Below are 17,199 nucleotides of genomic sequence, written 5' to 3'. Positions count from 1 at the left end.
CCCCCTTCGGTCCCTCTGCCTGTTGACCCTCTGTTGGATGTCCTCCACCACGGTTCGGGGAATGTAGAGCCGCTTCTGCCTTTCAAAGCTTCTCTTTATGATGCCCTTCTGGGCACCTGGGCTCGTTCTATCATGCACCGCCACTGCCCTGCTCCAAACTATCCAGTTTGCTTATTTGTTCATCCAGACGTTCAGGGGTTGGTTCTGCAAGCTGCTTTTCCTTCCTTGCCTCAGCTGCTGCTTCCTCCCTCCCGGGATTCCAGTTGGCTGAAGTCGTGGGGTCGTAATATGTTCGCCTCTACTAGCGCAGCACTTCGATCACTCAAAACAGTGTGTGTCTTGGCTCGGGCTACTTCTGCCCTTTGTGACTCTACCGAGTCTCTTCTATCTTCCACATCTGAGGGTGCTCGTGTTGACCTCCTCCGTCTTATCCGTGATGGCCATGATCTGGCGGAAATTACTATCTGCTCGGCCCTGGATACCTCGGATTCCTTAGGCTGAGCTATGGCTGGTTCGGTTGCACTACGACGCCATGCTTGGTTGCAGGATGGCTTCTTCCCGGAGAATATCCGGGAACGCCTTGTTGACCTGCCCTTTGATGGGGTCCTTTTGTTTGATGCCCACGCCGATTCGGCAGTTCAGCGCCTCCTTGCGGGCTTATGCCCTCCCCCATAGGTCTGTACTTAGCAGGTCTTCAGTTGTCATATCGTTTCATTTAACGTCCGCCTGTTGGACTATGTGTTTTTGGGCTGGCAGTAAGCCTACTGTGGCGGTGTTCCATAGGTTGTTCTGTTCTGTCCTCGGACTGTGGTTTACCCTAAGAGGTGTTCCCCTGTTTTTCTTGGGGTTGCGATATACTCCTGGTGGGGTACCTGTATGCTAATGTGTATCTCCGCTCTGCGCCAGGCAGGCGTGGAGATCCCCTTGGGCTCCCTACGTCTACTGACGCCATTTGCTTACCGTTGGACGGTTTTCCGTGTTTTGCCTTCTGGCACTGCCTCCTACACGCCACAGGTCTCACCTTGCTTGAGCCTTGCGTGTGTGCCTCATTCTCCTCTTCTAGGGTTTTTTTCCTTGTACTATCTCTTTTCAGTGTATTTCAACATACTTCAAAATGAAGCTGCCTTCTGCCTCGGGTGCATTATCAGGCGGGTGCTCCTATAGTACCTGCAGCTGGGTGGTCTCGTGGCTGGATATATATATATCTACAGCTGTTGGTAACACGGTTATTCAACCGGCTCCTGCTTCGAGTGCTGCATAACCAAAGTGGTTGGACGAGAGGCCTCTGTAATCAGGCACTTCAACAGCGCATTTCACAGAAGGGGACGGTAAATATTTACCATGCAGCAGAATGAACTGTGTATCCTTGGAGCATGCCAATTAAAAGTGCTAATTGGGAAAATGATGAAGCCATACAGGCTGGAGAACTAAGATTACATGCTCTTAAGAAAATAAATGAATTACGAATTTCCGCAGTCCTCTGTCTGTGTCAATGCTGAACATCCAATCAGATGGAAGTTACCTGTTTAAAACATCAACACGACAGGTAACACTGTTCACTGTTCAATTTATAAAGCAAGCAAGAAGAAGGCTAAGCGCCGAAACGCGTCCTTGCAGTAAATATGGTTTGAATACAGAAGCCTCGTGAGTGAGTTGTCCCTTTGGGACAGGAGCCTGATATATATATATATATATATATATATTCCCCCCCCCCCCCCCTTCCCTCCGGATTGCCCGTTGGATATCCCTTTCTACCCACCTCCACCTCTCTTGGCTTCTGCGAGGTCTGGTTCTATATCCTCGTTTTTCGGGGAGCAGTTGGGTGCCTTATACTCAAGCTTGCCATCGTTCTGCACGGCGGTGTTTTTCTTACGTTTATACGGCACTTCGTTGCATGTTCCTGCATCTTCAGCAATGAGGTTTCCTAGGGTTCTGCTCCCTAAGGTGGGCCTCCGCTCCTGGATGCTCTTTCTAGGGTCTTATCTGTCCCGTTCATGTACTACACAGTCCCTCTCTTCTGTGGGGGTGCATTTCCCCTCCAGATCGGAGGTGATGGTCTGGAGATCTGATGTTGTTCTCAACAGCTATGGGTGTTCTTCTTCACGGTTCCTATAGGCACCTTTAGTGCCTCGGATGCCACACTCTTCGGATGTGTCTTGTTACTTTGGGTGTTACCCTCATCTGTGTCTGGTGTGCCTGCGGGACAGCTCCTCTGATGAAGGTCGTCGCAGGTGCTGCACCCTGTGTCTGTCTTCCCGGAGTGTTCTCCCCTTGGCCTTCAACCTGCCTTGCTGGGCGGTCCCGTACTCATCATAGCTACTCCACCTTGTTGTCTCTGTAGCGGTCTGCTATGTGCATGTTCTCGTTGTGGCCTGCCTCGGTGTGGTTTAGCGTGGTACTGTCTGCCCCTGTCGCGTTCTTCTGACTAACTGTGCACTTGGCGTGTCTTATGTTCCCGCCTGTGCTTCTGAGGCGCTGCTCTGTTCCTGCCTCTTGCCCTTCACTTCCTGGATGCTACCTGTCCGGCCTCCCTTGCGTGGGCTCGCCTAGTAGGCTCTGGGTACGTCTCTCCATGTTGTCCTCTAGCTTGGTTGGTGTAAATTTACTGCACCATTGAGCTCTGGGAGTGGTTAGTGCATTATGCAGCTCTGGGAGTAGTTCTTCTTCCTCCCTTCATTATGTACTCTCTCTTCTGTTCTGGGATATGGCTTAGTGCCGTTTCTACATCTTATACTCACACAGGTATGGTCTCGCGCCATTTTGGCAGTCTTGTGATACCTCGCCTCCTGTTGTCTTTTGCTTGGGTTGCTGACTGGCTGCACTGCCACAGCTTTCCCCCTAGTCCGTCACTCTGTTGCTGGCTCAGTGCTATCGGGCACTTTCCGTTGTTCTGTCGCAGACCCACCTCCCCCTGGGGTATGGCTGTGGTATCTATTCTAAGTTAAGGAATCTGCGGCTAGATGTTTCTATCAGATGTACAAGTTACTTACCTTCGGTAACGATGTATCTGTTAGAGACGTTGTCTAGCCGCAGATTGCTTAACGCCCACCCATCCTCCTAGTTCTGCGAGGACCTTGCCAGGTGGGCTTCTTCGCTTTGCCTCCTTTCAGTTGGCACTGGTCTTCATCCAAGGTGTTCAATTTGGTGCAACCCCTTTTATGATTTACAATATGCAGCTGCCTTCCTCCAGGTTGCATCTCTTCCTGTAGAGCGGTGCTTTTTGCTTCGCCTTCACAGGGAGATTCTTCTTCCTTTTCTCTGCATTCCTCCACCCTGGTCCTTCCAGTGTGGGATCTTCTGTTGTTGCTTTCCCTCCCTCCCGCCTCCTCTTTCAACTTGGGGATCTTGTCTCCTATTCAGTCGTCTTCTTGGGATCTGCTGGGCTGTGCTTCAGCTTTCCATTACTATAGGGGAAGTGCCATTCTTGTAATGCCTTCTCCCAGTAGATTGTTGTTCTTCCTGTGCTCTGCCCTTGTTGGCCGGCACAGTTCTACGCTATAATAAGTCTATCTTTTGTCCGTCTGGATATTCTTCCCTTGTTACTCAGCCTCTGGGGAGGGTCCACGCTTCGCTTTGTGGGGTTGTTTCTCAGAGTGTTGCTCTATCCTTTACTTCTTGGTTTGTAAGTAGACAGTGTCTGATACTGTCCTTTCTGATGGTGTTATGCACCATCCAATTTTTTTTTTGTCTTCCGGATTTTTCCTCCTTCGCAGTTTTGTATTGTACCGCGGAAAAGTTTCTCCGAAGAAAACTGACGTCAGCGCGCCGGGAGGGACTTATGTGACCTCGCTGACGTCCTGTCCGTGGACGACGTCTGGGTGGGGTCGTGTGGCGCCATCCCGCAGCGCGCAGAGGTGCTGCTGCAAAAAAATTCCGGATCCAGTCTAACGCCTGGGGATAATTCAAAGTTAAAGAATCTGCGGCTAGACAATGTCTCTACCAGATACATCGTTACCGAAGGTAAGTAACTCGTACGTCAGCTATAATAGGCTGTGTCTTGGTTTTAAGATTTTCCAAATATAATGATCCACCTCCTCTTCTTTGAAAAATTTAACTTTGTTCCCCGCCACCTCTCGATTTGATGTCAGAAATTACACTCTCACTGGTGCACCCACACCAAAAAATTCCTTCACCATTTCTTGAAGGTCAATTTTTGGCAAACGTCTGGAATGAAAACGAGCCTCCGGCATGGGTGATTTGTCCACCCACCGCTATAAGGCTTCTCAGTGTTCTGATTCGACAAGTGTAAGGAGTATTGTGCCACAGCTGCTATACTCTTCTTGTAACCTTTTGTGGGAAGCCTGATTGCTCTTTAGATACATTGAGAGGTGGTCATACTGAGCATCCAATTTTTCATTCAGAAAAGTCTCAGTCATTACTTTAAAGTGATCTATCTTCCTTGCTTTCAACATCTGGACAGCTAATAAATAGCAAGACAACTGATATTTTTTCATTCTATAGGCTTTCAAACCTTATTTAAAGGAAGGTTATGGATTCTACTACACAGAACTTAAAGTGCATCCCTTTCTCAGATGCTTGCCTTTAATAATTCAGAAACCCCTCCACCTCATCAGATTTCTTCTCTAGAACCTCAACAGTGGTGACTCACCTTCCCCACACATTCTGAAATATTGCCTAGCTTGCTTTCCAGTTCCAAAAACCGGGACTCCACTTCTTTTGCAATTTGTCCAAAGATGCCATCATATTTTCTGATGTTTATTAGTAGTATTATCTTTAACATTTGAACTCTCATGACTTCAGGTGTAAAGTTGAAAAAAGAAATCTCAAAGCGGAGAAGCTTTCTTGGCACCCCACATAGGTGTCACCATTGTTCCTCTCCCCTTTCTACAGCTTGCCCCTTTTAAAGATCTAACATTGGACAAGACACAGAAAGGTGGTTCCTCTGTGGTTCAGTTGCCAGGAGGGTGTATGTGTATTTTAGGTGCTCCAGACACTGTCTTTCAGTTGCTGAAATGGCATGAAATGTCCCTATCTAGATAAATCTCAGTATGGTCTACTCTCAGACTGAGGGCCAGAAAAGGAGGGCCTCCTTCTCTCATTTAAAACCAAGAGCTGTACGGAAGTCCATTCATCAGTTTCTGTCCAGGCTACGTGTTTCTCTGACTTCTGTTTCTTCCTCTCCAGCTCCTGGTTGTCTCTCCGCAACTGGCCTCGCATCTGTCCTCTGCCTGTCCTTAGACATCTTTGGCATTATCCACTACCTTGAATTGGCCAAGCAAGGTCGTTTTGAGCTGTTCCATGCCTCCCTAAGCATCTCTATTCTGCTAGATATAATCGGAGATATACTAGGATACGCACCATAGGTTTGGAAGCATGTAGAAGTAATTTGGAGGTTGGGACACCCACCCTGTGCGGTGAAATCTAAGGTCCTGGACAAACATACCACAAATCTGTAAAGAGACAACAACAATTCTGCATGTGCTGTGACCACACTGCCTAAATAATGAAGCAAAGTATTTGTTCCCTAAAATATAAATGAAAATACATATGAACTCCAACCAAACTTTGCTATTGATTTTGTGTTTCAAGGCAACATTTAATGTTTCAAGAAAATTAGCTTTGCATAAGCGACCTATGACCGGGATGGAGATAGGCCTTCCAGATACTCAGTTTGCTTAAGAACCATAAACCATTGAGTGGACATTGCTGGTATATCACTTGGGAGCAAGTTATGACCTAACAGAGACCGAAACAGTAGCACTCTTCAGCCTCTTGACGGTATTGAGCAAGCCTTAGCTAAGATGTGATATTTCTTCCTCTTGGCCTCCAGAATGTGTCCCTAGCCACCCACTTCATGACCAACTTCTAACATGAAAATTGTGTGGACAGTGGTTGCAATGCAACTTTTAAACAGAAATTATAGCACAGTAGAGACATTTTAAAGTAAATATATCCTCCAAAAAAGATGTTCAGCAGTACCTTTCTTATATTCTGTGTTGTGATAGTTTGTCACTTCTTTATTTTCCTATCAGTTTCTTAATTGCGAGTCAATGTATTTTTGGCAGAATGAGATGAGACATATGGCTACATATTCTACAATTAGTGAAAAAAGACCAGAACAGAAACAAAAAGTATTCTACATACACTTTGATCAACATATATAAAAACACGTAGTAGCAACACTCTATAAATTTAATTTAGTCCTTGATGTAGTGTAGCAAGTAATAATTAGTGATGCTCTTGTTCACAGGATTCCCGGTGTGACGATCTGGGCCGCCATCTTGGGACCAGTGCGCTCTAGTTGTTGGGGGCATTCACCTTCAAAACATGCGCGCTACGGGGACGCGCCGCTGGTGCGCCAAAGACGTGCCTAAGGCAAGCCCGTCTGCGCCCGTCAGCGTCCCGGAAGCGGTCAACGCCAGCCATGCTACCCGTTTTCCGTTGGACGCGACCCCGGTATGCAGAACTTGGAGTTGTGAGGAATTGAGGTTGATTGGGGCTCCTTTGAGTAAGTGCAGCCATGTGTGGGAAGTGTTAGAAAATGTTAGTAGCATCTGTCCGTCCTGCGGGTATCATTTCAACCACAGTGTCGACACGATTTCCATACCCAGCCCTATTCCTTCCGTATCTTTTTTTTTTTTTGCATATTTATATAGCGCGAACTCGACCCGAAGGTATTGGAGCGCTTTACATAGCACCGTATTTACATTACACATTCAGGCATGGGGAGATTAAGTGATTTGCCCAGAATCACAGGATGTGGACGCGACCTCGAGGCTCGAACCCTGGTTTCCTGCACCAGAGGCGGCAGCGTTTACTCCCATTCTGCTGTCAGCCACTTTGGCCATACTGCAATTGCTTAAATCAGGCTCTCCCTCGGATCCTTGCTGAGCTAGATTATTGGCGGTGGTGGCAGAGGTAGTCATCCCCGAAGTTAATCAAATTGTCAATTTGTCCCTCATGGACGCCACTGTCCCTCCTGAGTGGAAACAGGCTAAACTCCTCCCTTTGTTGAAAAAGCCCTCACTTAACCCTGTTACCCCGGCTAGTTACCGCCCAATTTTACTTCTTCCGGCGGTAGCTAAGGTGTGTGAAAAGGCTGTGCATAAACAGCTCTCGGAGTTTGTTGAGAGCTCTGGCGCTCTTCACCCTTCCCAATCGGACTTTAGGGCCTACCATAGCACTGAGACGGCCCTAGTGGAGGTGTCGGAGGCTATTAGAGAGTGCCTAGATGCTGGCGGCAGAGCGGCTCTGGTTCTCCTAGACCTCTCTGCCGCATTTGACACTGTGCCACATCGCCAACTTTTGGCACGGTTGTCTCATATTGGCATCTCTGGCCAGGCGTGGGAATGGATTAAATCTTTTTTAGCCAATAGAATGCAGCAAGTTTGGCTGCCGCCCTTCGCCTCATCCCTGTGAAGCCTGTCTACAGGGGTTCCTCAAGGCTCAACATTGAGCCCTCTTTTGTTCAATGTTTATATGACACCCCTTATCTATTTGGCCGAGGAGCTGGGTGCCAAGGTCATAGCTTATGCTGATGATACCCAGCTCCTCTTCACGTGGAAAAAAACTGGTCTCTCCCCAGTGATTGCCAAAAATTGTTTGGCGGGAGTGTTTAAGTGGCTAGCCCAGGCCCAATTAAAATGTAATGAAGAAAAATCAGAGGTGCTTCTGTACGGATCCTTTCCCCCCATTTTAGAGAAGACATATGGCCGGTGGACTACCCCTAGCCTAAATCTACGGGGAGCCCGGCAAAAAATTTGGGGGTATGGTTCAGTGAGGAATTGAGATTTTTGCCCCAGGTCAACAGGCTGGCCGGTGTGTGCTTCGGCACACTGAAATGCCTTAAAAAGTTTCTTCTACTTTTTCCTAGAATGGCTAAAGAAATGGTAACCCGTGCCCTCATTCTCTCACGCCTGGAGTACGCTAATGCCTTATACATTGGTCTACCGGCATATCAGTTAAGAAAACTGCAGAATGTCCAGAATGTGGTGACCAGAGCCTTACTGGGTATACTGGGAAGGTCCAGTACGAGCCAGCTTCTTCGGGATCTGCACTTGCTTCCGGTCGACCAACGCATACTGTTTAAGGCTCTCACGTTGGTCCATGGTGCACTTTACAAGTCTGGACCTCAGTATCTTAGAAGTCGGTTCACGTTTTATGTGCCACCCGACAGCTACGTTCTACTGGCCAATGCCTTGCCCTGGTTCCCTGGTGGCTAGAATGGGAGGCAGCTCCCTCTCTGTCAGAGCAGCCGTGGCCTGGAATGCCCTGCCCTTTGAACTGCGGAACACCGGCGACCTCAGACTGTTAAAAAAACACGTGAAAACGTTGCTGTTTAAGTAAGCTCCCAGTCTGGTCTGTCCATCCCTCCCTCTTTCATTTGGCTTCCGCGCCGGGACACCTCCGAGTAGCCGTGCGTGCTATAAATGGAAGATAACATAACATAACAAGGCAGCTCTACATTCAACTTTCTCACTACTGCGTATCTGTTAACAAGAGTTGCTGCACCTGACTCTCTTTAAAAAAAAAAAAACGTTATCATTTTAAAACTTCAAAAACCGTGAAGCCAGGTATGTAATTGCAATAAATGAAACATTCCCCGAAGGAACAATCGATCACCCAGAGAGGGGGAGAAAGGACATTTCATAGCTCAGAGGCACAGGTTAAAAGAAATACAGCAGATACCATTGCATATCACACAGAGGAAAGAAAGGAGGTTCATTGGTATTTGTACATTACTGCAAGCAGGTAATAAGGTGACATAACGCGGGAGCTCACCATTAAACCGATGAGGAACTGCTGGTAGCATCCTCATGGATAACAAATAGTGCTGCAGAGGTTCCCAAATATCTTTTAGCCTAGATGTAATGGGGTGAATTATAGCATAGAGTTCGGACGTAGTGTCACAATAAGACAGATCTTTCAGCCAGGCCGCCACAGTGGGGAAGGTGCACGGGCCCCAATGTAAAGAAATTTGTCTCTTGGCCAAAAGCAGGGCTATAGCAGTAAAGCAGCGCAACACCAGCGGTAAAGGTTTGCCGTATCCCAACAACGCCAGCAGAGGATCAGGTGAAAGCGGTTGCTCAATCATGAGTGACACAGTAGAAAAAACAGCCCTCCAGAAGTAAGCTGCATGCACGCACGTCCACGTCAAATGGGAAAACTCTGCATGGTCGGCTTGGCACTTAGGGCATTTGTGTGATCTAGTAGGATCTAGTTTAGCCAATACAACAGGAGTGATGTACGCTCTGCGTAGGTACTTCTAATGCAGTATTTTGTGTCTATGGTTCCCTTACACAAGCTTGGTTTGTGTACAGCAATAATACCAGACCGTGTCCGAGAGTGTAGTGCCCAGATCGCACACCCATGCCGCACAGGCCCTATTCCCCCCTCCCCCACCCCCAATTGGCCTCAATCTAATGGAGACATGGTAAACTTTAGAAACTAAGTGGCTGTTGTTGAGGGACCTAATCCGCAGGGTAAGTGGCACAAACTCCCTGGGCTTGGATGAGCAAGTAGGCAGCACCATGCGGAGTGTGCTGTGCAGACGGTGGAATGTATACCTGTCCATAATTGACAGTCATCCATGTTGGCCATCGCAGAGCCGCCTTGAGGACTCCCATGTGAAATAGGTCACCCAGAACTTGCACTCCATGTGGATCAAGCGTTTGTTGTACCTGCCGTTCAAGTGTCAGTGGGAGCCAGGGGTTACCTCGAAGAGGGATGTGCAGAGAGTACAAAATATCTTCGTCCAGATAACGCAGTAGTCTAAACCACGCCCAGCTAGTAGTCACCAATGTTTGGATTGTGCAGTGATCGCACGGCGGTCCCTGGGGCAGAACAGTGTTGAGAGAAGGTTGTGGTACCTGCGCTTGTTCAGGTTTAAGGAAAGGCAGGCGAGCATTAGGATGGTACCAGTAGTATGCATATTGCCTGGGCTATATAGAAATAGGGCTAGAGGTCGGGCACCCCAGACCCACCGCGCTCATAAGGGCGCATAAGGATCTTCTAGCGAATATGCGGACGAGAGTCAGTCCATATCAGTGGAAGGAGTAGTCTACATAGCGAGGCAAAAAAGGTCCCTGTGAGACTAATGGAAATATATATATTTTTTAAAGGTAAAGAAAGCAAGGCAATCCTATAATTAAGTGCTATGCGACTAGCCATGCCAAGCGGTAGGTTGAACCATCCTACTTGTGATTCAAGTTTAGTAAGGGTGGGCCCATAATTACGGCCAATCACCTCTGAGCAGTCCCTGATGATGTGGATGCCCAAATATATAGTGGAGTCTGTACACCATTGTAAGGGCATGTCGAGTTTGCACAGTATTGTGGAATCAGTGAGTGGGAACAATTCGGATTTGCTCCAATTAATGCCTAAACTGGAGAACACACCGAACCGCTGAACTTCGCGTATCAATGGGAGCAGGTTATTTTCCAGCTTGTGTGCAAATAATATATCTGCATAGAAGGAGGCCAACAATGTCCAGTGAGAAAATCCAAGGCCCCTGTGGAGGTTCTTTTCTTGAAGATGGCGAACCAGTAGCTCAATGGGGATAATAAACAACAATGGGGAAAGTGGGCATCCCTGTCGGGTGCCCTTTGTCAAAGGAAAGAGGTTCATGAGCACTCCATTCAGGCGCACCCGGGCCACTAGATCCTGATACAACAGTCGTATGAGTTTGCAAACTCCATTGGGTATTTTCAGCTTTGCCAGTGTTGCATGTAGGAAAGGCCTCTCATAGAGACGAAGGCCTTCTCCACATCCAACAACGCAACCACCCAAGGCACTGTAGGGGAAATTTGATTAATTACCGCAAAGAGGTTACAAAGGTTTATAGAAGTAGGGCGGTGCGGTATAAAACCAGACTGCAGAAGTGAATGATGCAATCCATCAATAGGGACAGACAGGTAGCTAAGACTTTGGCTAATATTTTAGTATCGAAATTAAGAAGTGATAATGTCCAATATGAAGAACCGTGGTATGCAGGTTTATTGGGTTTAACCCCTTCGCTGCGACGCGAATTCCGCCGCAGCGCTGGGGGGGTTTGGGGGGTTTGACGGCGCCGCTATGCTCATGACGGAACCACGCCGTCATGAGTCACGGGCGAGCTGTGCTCATGATGGCGTGGTTCCGTCATGACTCCACCCACTGCGCTAATCGCCCGCACAGGCGGGGAATTATAGGCCTTGTAGAAATCACAGGTAAATCAGTCTAGGCCCAGTGCCTCGCAGCCACTTAAATCCTCAATAGCCTTGGAGATCTCCTAGCACGTAATTGGGGAGGAGGATAGAAATTGCTGCTGGCCTGTCTCGAGCCACACCATGGCAATTTCAGACAGATATTCTGCTAGTGTGTCCTTTTCAGCACCAGGGTGGGCTGTGTAAAGCGACTTGTAATAGTCGGTGAATTCCGTGAGAATAGCGGTGGTATCAGTCATTTCTGCACCATCGGCACAGCACAGACGTGGTATGTAAGTAGCACAGTGGGGGCCACAGCAATTGCACCAAAGTACGGCCGGGGCGCTCGCCCTTGCCGTAGTGACGCGCCCGAGACTATTTTCCCAAATACACTGGACTAGGTCGTGAAAGTCGTGTAATAATGGTGACCTAACGTACATCTGAGAGTCCGGGGTTGCGACCCTACTGGCACAGTCTAGAAGCCAGAGCTTGCCTTTGACTCCAGCAAGGTCAGCCTGGATATTATGAAGTACCCCGCGTGTTTGGAGATGTGTATCCCACGTATGAAAACCTTAACGACATCCCGGACTTAAGAACAAAATACTGCATCATACAGTGGTGGCAAGTGCCACTTTTGAATTGCAGGGACATAGACCGGTATGTGCAGTGTAGTCAAAACGATCGCATGATCCGACAGTGTAAGAGGAAAATGAACAATAGAGTGTAGCCACAAGAGTACGTTCGGGGACATATACCAATGATCAATGCATGTCCATACATTGTGTGGAGCAGAATAAAAGGTGTTATCTCTTTGTTGTGGATACTTGTGGTGCCATTTATCTGCCAGATAGAAAGCCCCCAGAAGTTTTGCAAGGGCCCGTGCGGAATGTGGTTTTGAGATTGTAGTGGACCCGGTGGAGTCAAGCTCGGGTTGGCGAGTAAGATTGAGAGCTTCACCCATGAAAATATAATCTGCTTGGAATTGGCCCATATGAGACGACAAGTCCGTGAAGGATTCAGGGGAGTCACTGTTTGGAGCATATACATTGACAAAAAAAATTATGTGGCCCGCCAGTAAGCATCACCAACAGATAGCGGCCAGCGGGGTCTGTGACAGTCTGTCCATGCTGGAAGGGGACAGTGCTATGAATGAGGGTGCAAACCACCCGTGAATGGGAACTATAGTGGGAAAAGAATCTGAGTGCACCCCATACGGTGACATACCTGCAAGCTGTGCTGGGGGCCAGATTTGTCTCTTGTAGGAAGGCCACCTGGACACCATGCCAACGCAGGTAGGCCAAGACCTGCCTCCCTTTGCGGGGATTGTTTAAACCTCTGACATTCCATGACATGCAAAAAACCACTAGAAACTTGTCTCTACCGATCTGTGAATGCGTAGGGCTGACCTTTGAATGTAAAATGTCAGTGTATGTGTAGGGGTGATTCTGACACGGACCTTAGCATTAGAAAGGCCTCGACAAAAAAAACGAAACCACAAATCTATCCATACTACCCTCCACCCACCCCAGCGTAAACAGAGGCTTGACATTCCAAAAACACAAAAAGAAAACATTAGCTACAAACCTAGCTGTGTACACCGGGGGGGGGGGGTGACCATGCCCATAAGAGCAGACCCAATTATTAAGAATTGCATAGTGGTAATAAACATGAGAGCAAACCAGTAAAGGCACTAAAGGATATTAGCGTACAGGAGAGGTAATACAAATTCGCCAACCCAGATCAGCGAAGTGATGCTGAAACAGTCAATGCCTGAATAGGCAATAACCAGTGCATAACGGCGGACACCTTGGGGACCCTTACGAGACGTGAGTCTCTGGTGACATGGATTCCAAGCCCCAGGGAGAAGATGTGCTAGCAGCCGTACCTGCTGAGGACCTGCCGAGGGAGCACAGCTTGCAGAATTTCTCAGCATCCGCTGGAGTATTGAAAATGTAGTGACGTCCATCCGATTCTACCCAGAGTCGTGCAGGCTAGAACATCCAGGACTTGAGTCTCCGGTTTTGTAGAGACCGTTTGACATCCAGGAATTTGCAGCGGACCTCCTGGACCAGCAGAGTGTAGTCCGGGTATAATGATAGTGTAGATTCTTGATGATGTAGGGCCCCCTTCTCATGGGCCAGGCGCAGTGCAGCATCTCGGTCTCTGAAGTTCAGGAGCATAGCAATGATTTGCCGGGGTAGGGCTCCTGGAACCGGATGAGGCCCGAGTGTCTGGTGGGCTCTTTTAACTATAAACGCTGCTGAGAAAGATTCCCTATCGAAGAGCTCCAAAAGCAGCTGTTCCACGAAAGTGTTCATCCGTCCAGTATAAGTGGATTCAGGAATTTCAGCTATGTGACTATTATTCCGGCGGGATCGTGGCTACAGATCTTCGTTCTTAGCCGCGACTATCTTGAGGAGGCGTTCCACTCACTCGAGGATTCCTCGCACTGTCTTCCTTACCATCTTCAATGTCCGAGATTCTTTGCTCAGCACCATGCAGTCTCACGCCATGGTGATCCAGACGCTCAGACATAGAGTAGAAACGCTGTGTTCAGTGTGTGAAACCTTGACTCTATTGACTTGAAGTCGGCACGCAGCTCAGCCATGATGGCTGCCGTACTATCCTCGGGTTGATCCGACATTGCATAGTCCGAGATACTAGTAGACCCCGAGGGCGAGCGCTGGCGGCGCGGAGTCCTGTTTAGCTTAAAGACCCTGAGACAGTATTGGCACGAAGAGAGGCATTTCTCAATATGAAATTTAACACGGCCTTGCACGGCCATAATGAGTTATCGGAAATTACTAAACTCTGAAATGTCACCCGTTTTGAACATGGACTACATGGCCCACAATCCCCGGGGCCTTTGACCTCCGAGTTCCGCTTCCAGGTTGTTTAAGGAATTATCAGTGGCAGTTGCCAAGTGCTGCCGGTTTGAATGAGAGGAGCCAGATGATTTTCCAACTGCCTTTGCATGGCTGAAATGAAAGGCAAGTCACAATCTGCTGCTGGGATAGTTGGGGTTTCACAAAATCCAGGAGCCTCTTTTCATGTAGTTTTCCATTCACACAGGAAACAGTCAAGATTATTGCAGAAGAAATTCACGGTGATGCGCCCAGGAGCTCTAACTACGTTTCACGAGTCTCAAGGTAACATTGTTGCGCGAGTCAGCTTTTCACTGTTAAACTCTAATGCGCACACAGAATGCAGGCAGAGTCCGTACTGATAATAATTTCACTTACCATCCCTAGATCCTGGACCGTTTTTTAATCATTATCAAGAGTTTCCACACACCCAGAAAATTTAAGATAGGAACCCCGTTCCTTGATCCTTTGAAATACGATGTGTTTCTCATGTAGTACATCGTACATTTAATGCCCTGATGTCTATCTTTTGGTAGCCTCGATTAACACTATGAATTGAAGAACAGATAATTGACATCTGTCTACAGCACAATTGAGGTACCTATCATACATGTGCTGGCCATTAAGTTCTGGTCATACAAGGGGTTGTCAGAGATATAGCAACATTTTTTCTTTTCGTTTTTTTAGAGCCCAAACCAAACCAAGTCCGAGTCCTGAAGAGAATCCCGGAATTGTTGGGGATTCGAAACGCGTTGGCTGTTGAGTGTGGGGGACGGTAGAACAGGGTGTGCCACAAGGGAACTGAATAGAAATTATTTCCCCCTTGTTCTAGGTTGTCAACACCCTCAAGTACGATATGCATCCCCACCCTCCCACAGGCAGGACAGTGGACATGTGTCTTTGAATGAGCAATTGTCCGCCTTGTGTTTTCAGTGCAAATGCAGGACTGGTTTAATTTCAGGCTGGCACACATAATTTATCGATGTTTGTCTTGTGATCATTGGTTTGTTGTATATATTTTTGTCACAAATCATGTTTGGTATTATGTATGTGTTGTATATATTGTCTCAAAAGAAATGGTTCTAAATCGTACATACAAATGTGTTGCAATTGTGTGACTTACTAATGTGGTGTTTCCTTTTTAAAGACCTGTCCAATTGATTTATGAATGTCTTTTTGAATTATCAAAACTAAGCAGCATAAATGCTCAAAAAGCCTCAGAATTAGTGGTCTCAGGTTTATTGCGAATATTTAAAATAAACCTCCTTTGACACCTCTCTGTGATTTCAAAGTGTGGCCATCTTGGTCGCCGGCTCGGCCACGCCCTGCCACTGACTGTCTTTGACCTGGTCATGATGATGACAGCAGTAAATCGTTTAAGTAGGGTCAAAACAGTGCCATCAAATCATGGTTGAGCTGTTTACTATCTAGAAACAGCTCAGAAACATGATATATGATTTAGCCATGGTCTCAGAGTGACCATTGTTAATACAGCCAAAATAAGTTATTACTCCTCTTTGGTTTTTTCACGTGTGTGGCACTTGAGCACTCCACGGCAAATGTTATAACACACCCAATTGTCTATATGCATTGACTTTTGTTACTTACTATATTTAATTAAAAGTACTACTGTTGTTAAGTGGACATTGTACTATATGTTATTTTGTTGTTATAATTCTTGAACAAATGACTCAGTCTTTGCGGGAATGTCAGTAGATGTTTTCACACTGCACCCTAGTACAAGCAAAAGTTTACATATATGTTCCCAAAGGGGCCTTTTTGTATAGGTTTTCAAGTAAAACATTTACTTTTTAGTCACAAGTGATATATTTTAAGCCAGTGGCGTTTTGTAAAGTTCTTTATTGGCCGCCAAAGGCCTCTTGATTCTGGGCCATTCAGTTGCCACCTCCCTTTAAATAAATAGGTTGGTATTTCATAGAGGTCTGTGCAGGTGCATGTGAGCCTGGTTGTAGGGAAACTATGTTCTAGTATCTTCTCTGCATTAAATATGAGTAAATACATTGTAAGGTGCTGGATTTTATATAGTCTGCATTGCATTTTGTCATTGTAAACTGTACTTAGTGCCTTTGTTTATAAATATGCTCTGCTGATTTGTGGTTTTATTCACTTGGAACTGTAATCTTTTTTTTTTTCAGATTTATGAAATTCCTTTTTTTGTTGCTTTGGATCACAAGACAGAAGCCATCCTAGTAGCTGTGCGAGGAACCTTATCACTGGAGGTATAATATTTAATGATTTTAAAGTAAGCTTAGAATTTATCTGGGTACATTGCTTTTATTTGCCACCTGTGGAACTGCATGATGTTGGTTTCATTTTTATTTTTTTAACTTTTTTAAACAGATTATTTTTTAGTTTTTTATCTAGAATTAGTAACAAGTAGATCAATGTGTTAGGATTGCATCTGATGCCCAAGATGATTCTATTAAAATTATGTATTTTCTCATATGAGGAATTTGCTTGTTCAATTAAATAATCATAGAGAAAAGAACAAAAATACTTGATAAAAAAATTAAATGGCTATGTTGTCTAGTGCCAGCTCTGACAGATCTAAAGTCATGTTGCGCAAAGCAGTACCATGCAAAAATGTAACGTTTGTGCATTAAAATAATAAATGTAATTATTGCGTCAGTTTACATCCCTTTGCAAGAAATTTACAAATCAAGAGAATGCATCCATAATGTGAGATGGGTTTGTACACCAGTTATAACACAGTTTATGCCAGGTCCCTCTCAGTAGACTAAACAAAATGTGTTAATAGAACTAGACTGTTTCTTAATTACAGAAATCTGGCGTGTAGATGACACTGCTCCACTATTGCATGCAATAATACCACATGGACACAAGATGATTCTGAGGGACTGTACCATCATATCATAAGAGCAAGAGGAGCAGCCGTAATATGCAATGAAACCGGGGAACTATTGTTTCTCACCACCTTCTCTCCACCAAGTGTGAATCGTTTGTCATCCGTTAGTTTCTTACCTTGCCATTCTTTCTCCCTGTCCAAGGGTCACATCAACACAACACTGCCTTTTCAACAGCATTCAGTGACTCACTGGGCAATTCTTTTTAGATGCCTCAATCTGTTTGATCCAAAGACCTAATCTGTGAACTGAAAACATCGCTGCTAATCCAGCTAGTCTCTGGACATTCAGACTATGCAGAGTACA

At 46.4% G+C, this 17,199-nt stretch overlaps 1 protein-coding gene across 1 annotated transcript in view; it reads left to right on the top strand.

The window, feature by feature from the left end:
* Positions 1 to 17,199, top strand: part of DAGLB (diacylglycerol lipase beta) — a 211,297-nt gene that overhangs the window by 97,453 nt on the left and 96,645 nt on the right. Inside the window, exon 8 of the mRNA XM_085629027.1 lies at positions 16,165 to 16,248. Within this exon, the coding sequence (XP_085485153.1) occupies positions 16,165 to 16,248 (84 nt within the window). The remainder of the gene's footprint in view (positions 1 to 16,164; positions 16,249 to 17,199) is intronic.

This window comes from Triturus cristatus, chromosome 10 (genome assembly GCF_964204655.1).
Source record: "Triturus cristatus chromosome 10, aTriCri1.1, whole genome shotgun sequence".
NCBI lineage: Eukaryota > Metazoa > Chordata > Amphibia > Caudata > Salamandridae > Triturus > Triturus cristatus.
Note: the sequence above shows the minus strand (reverse complement) of the source record. Positions and strands in the feature narration are given on the sequence as shown.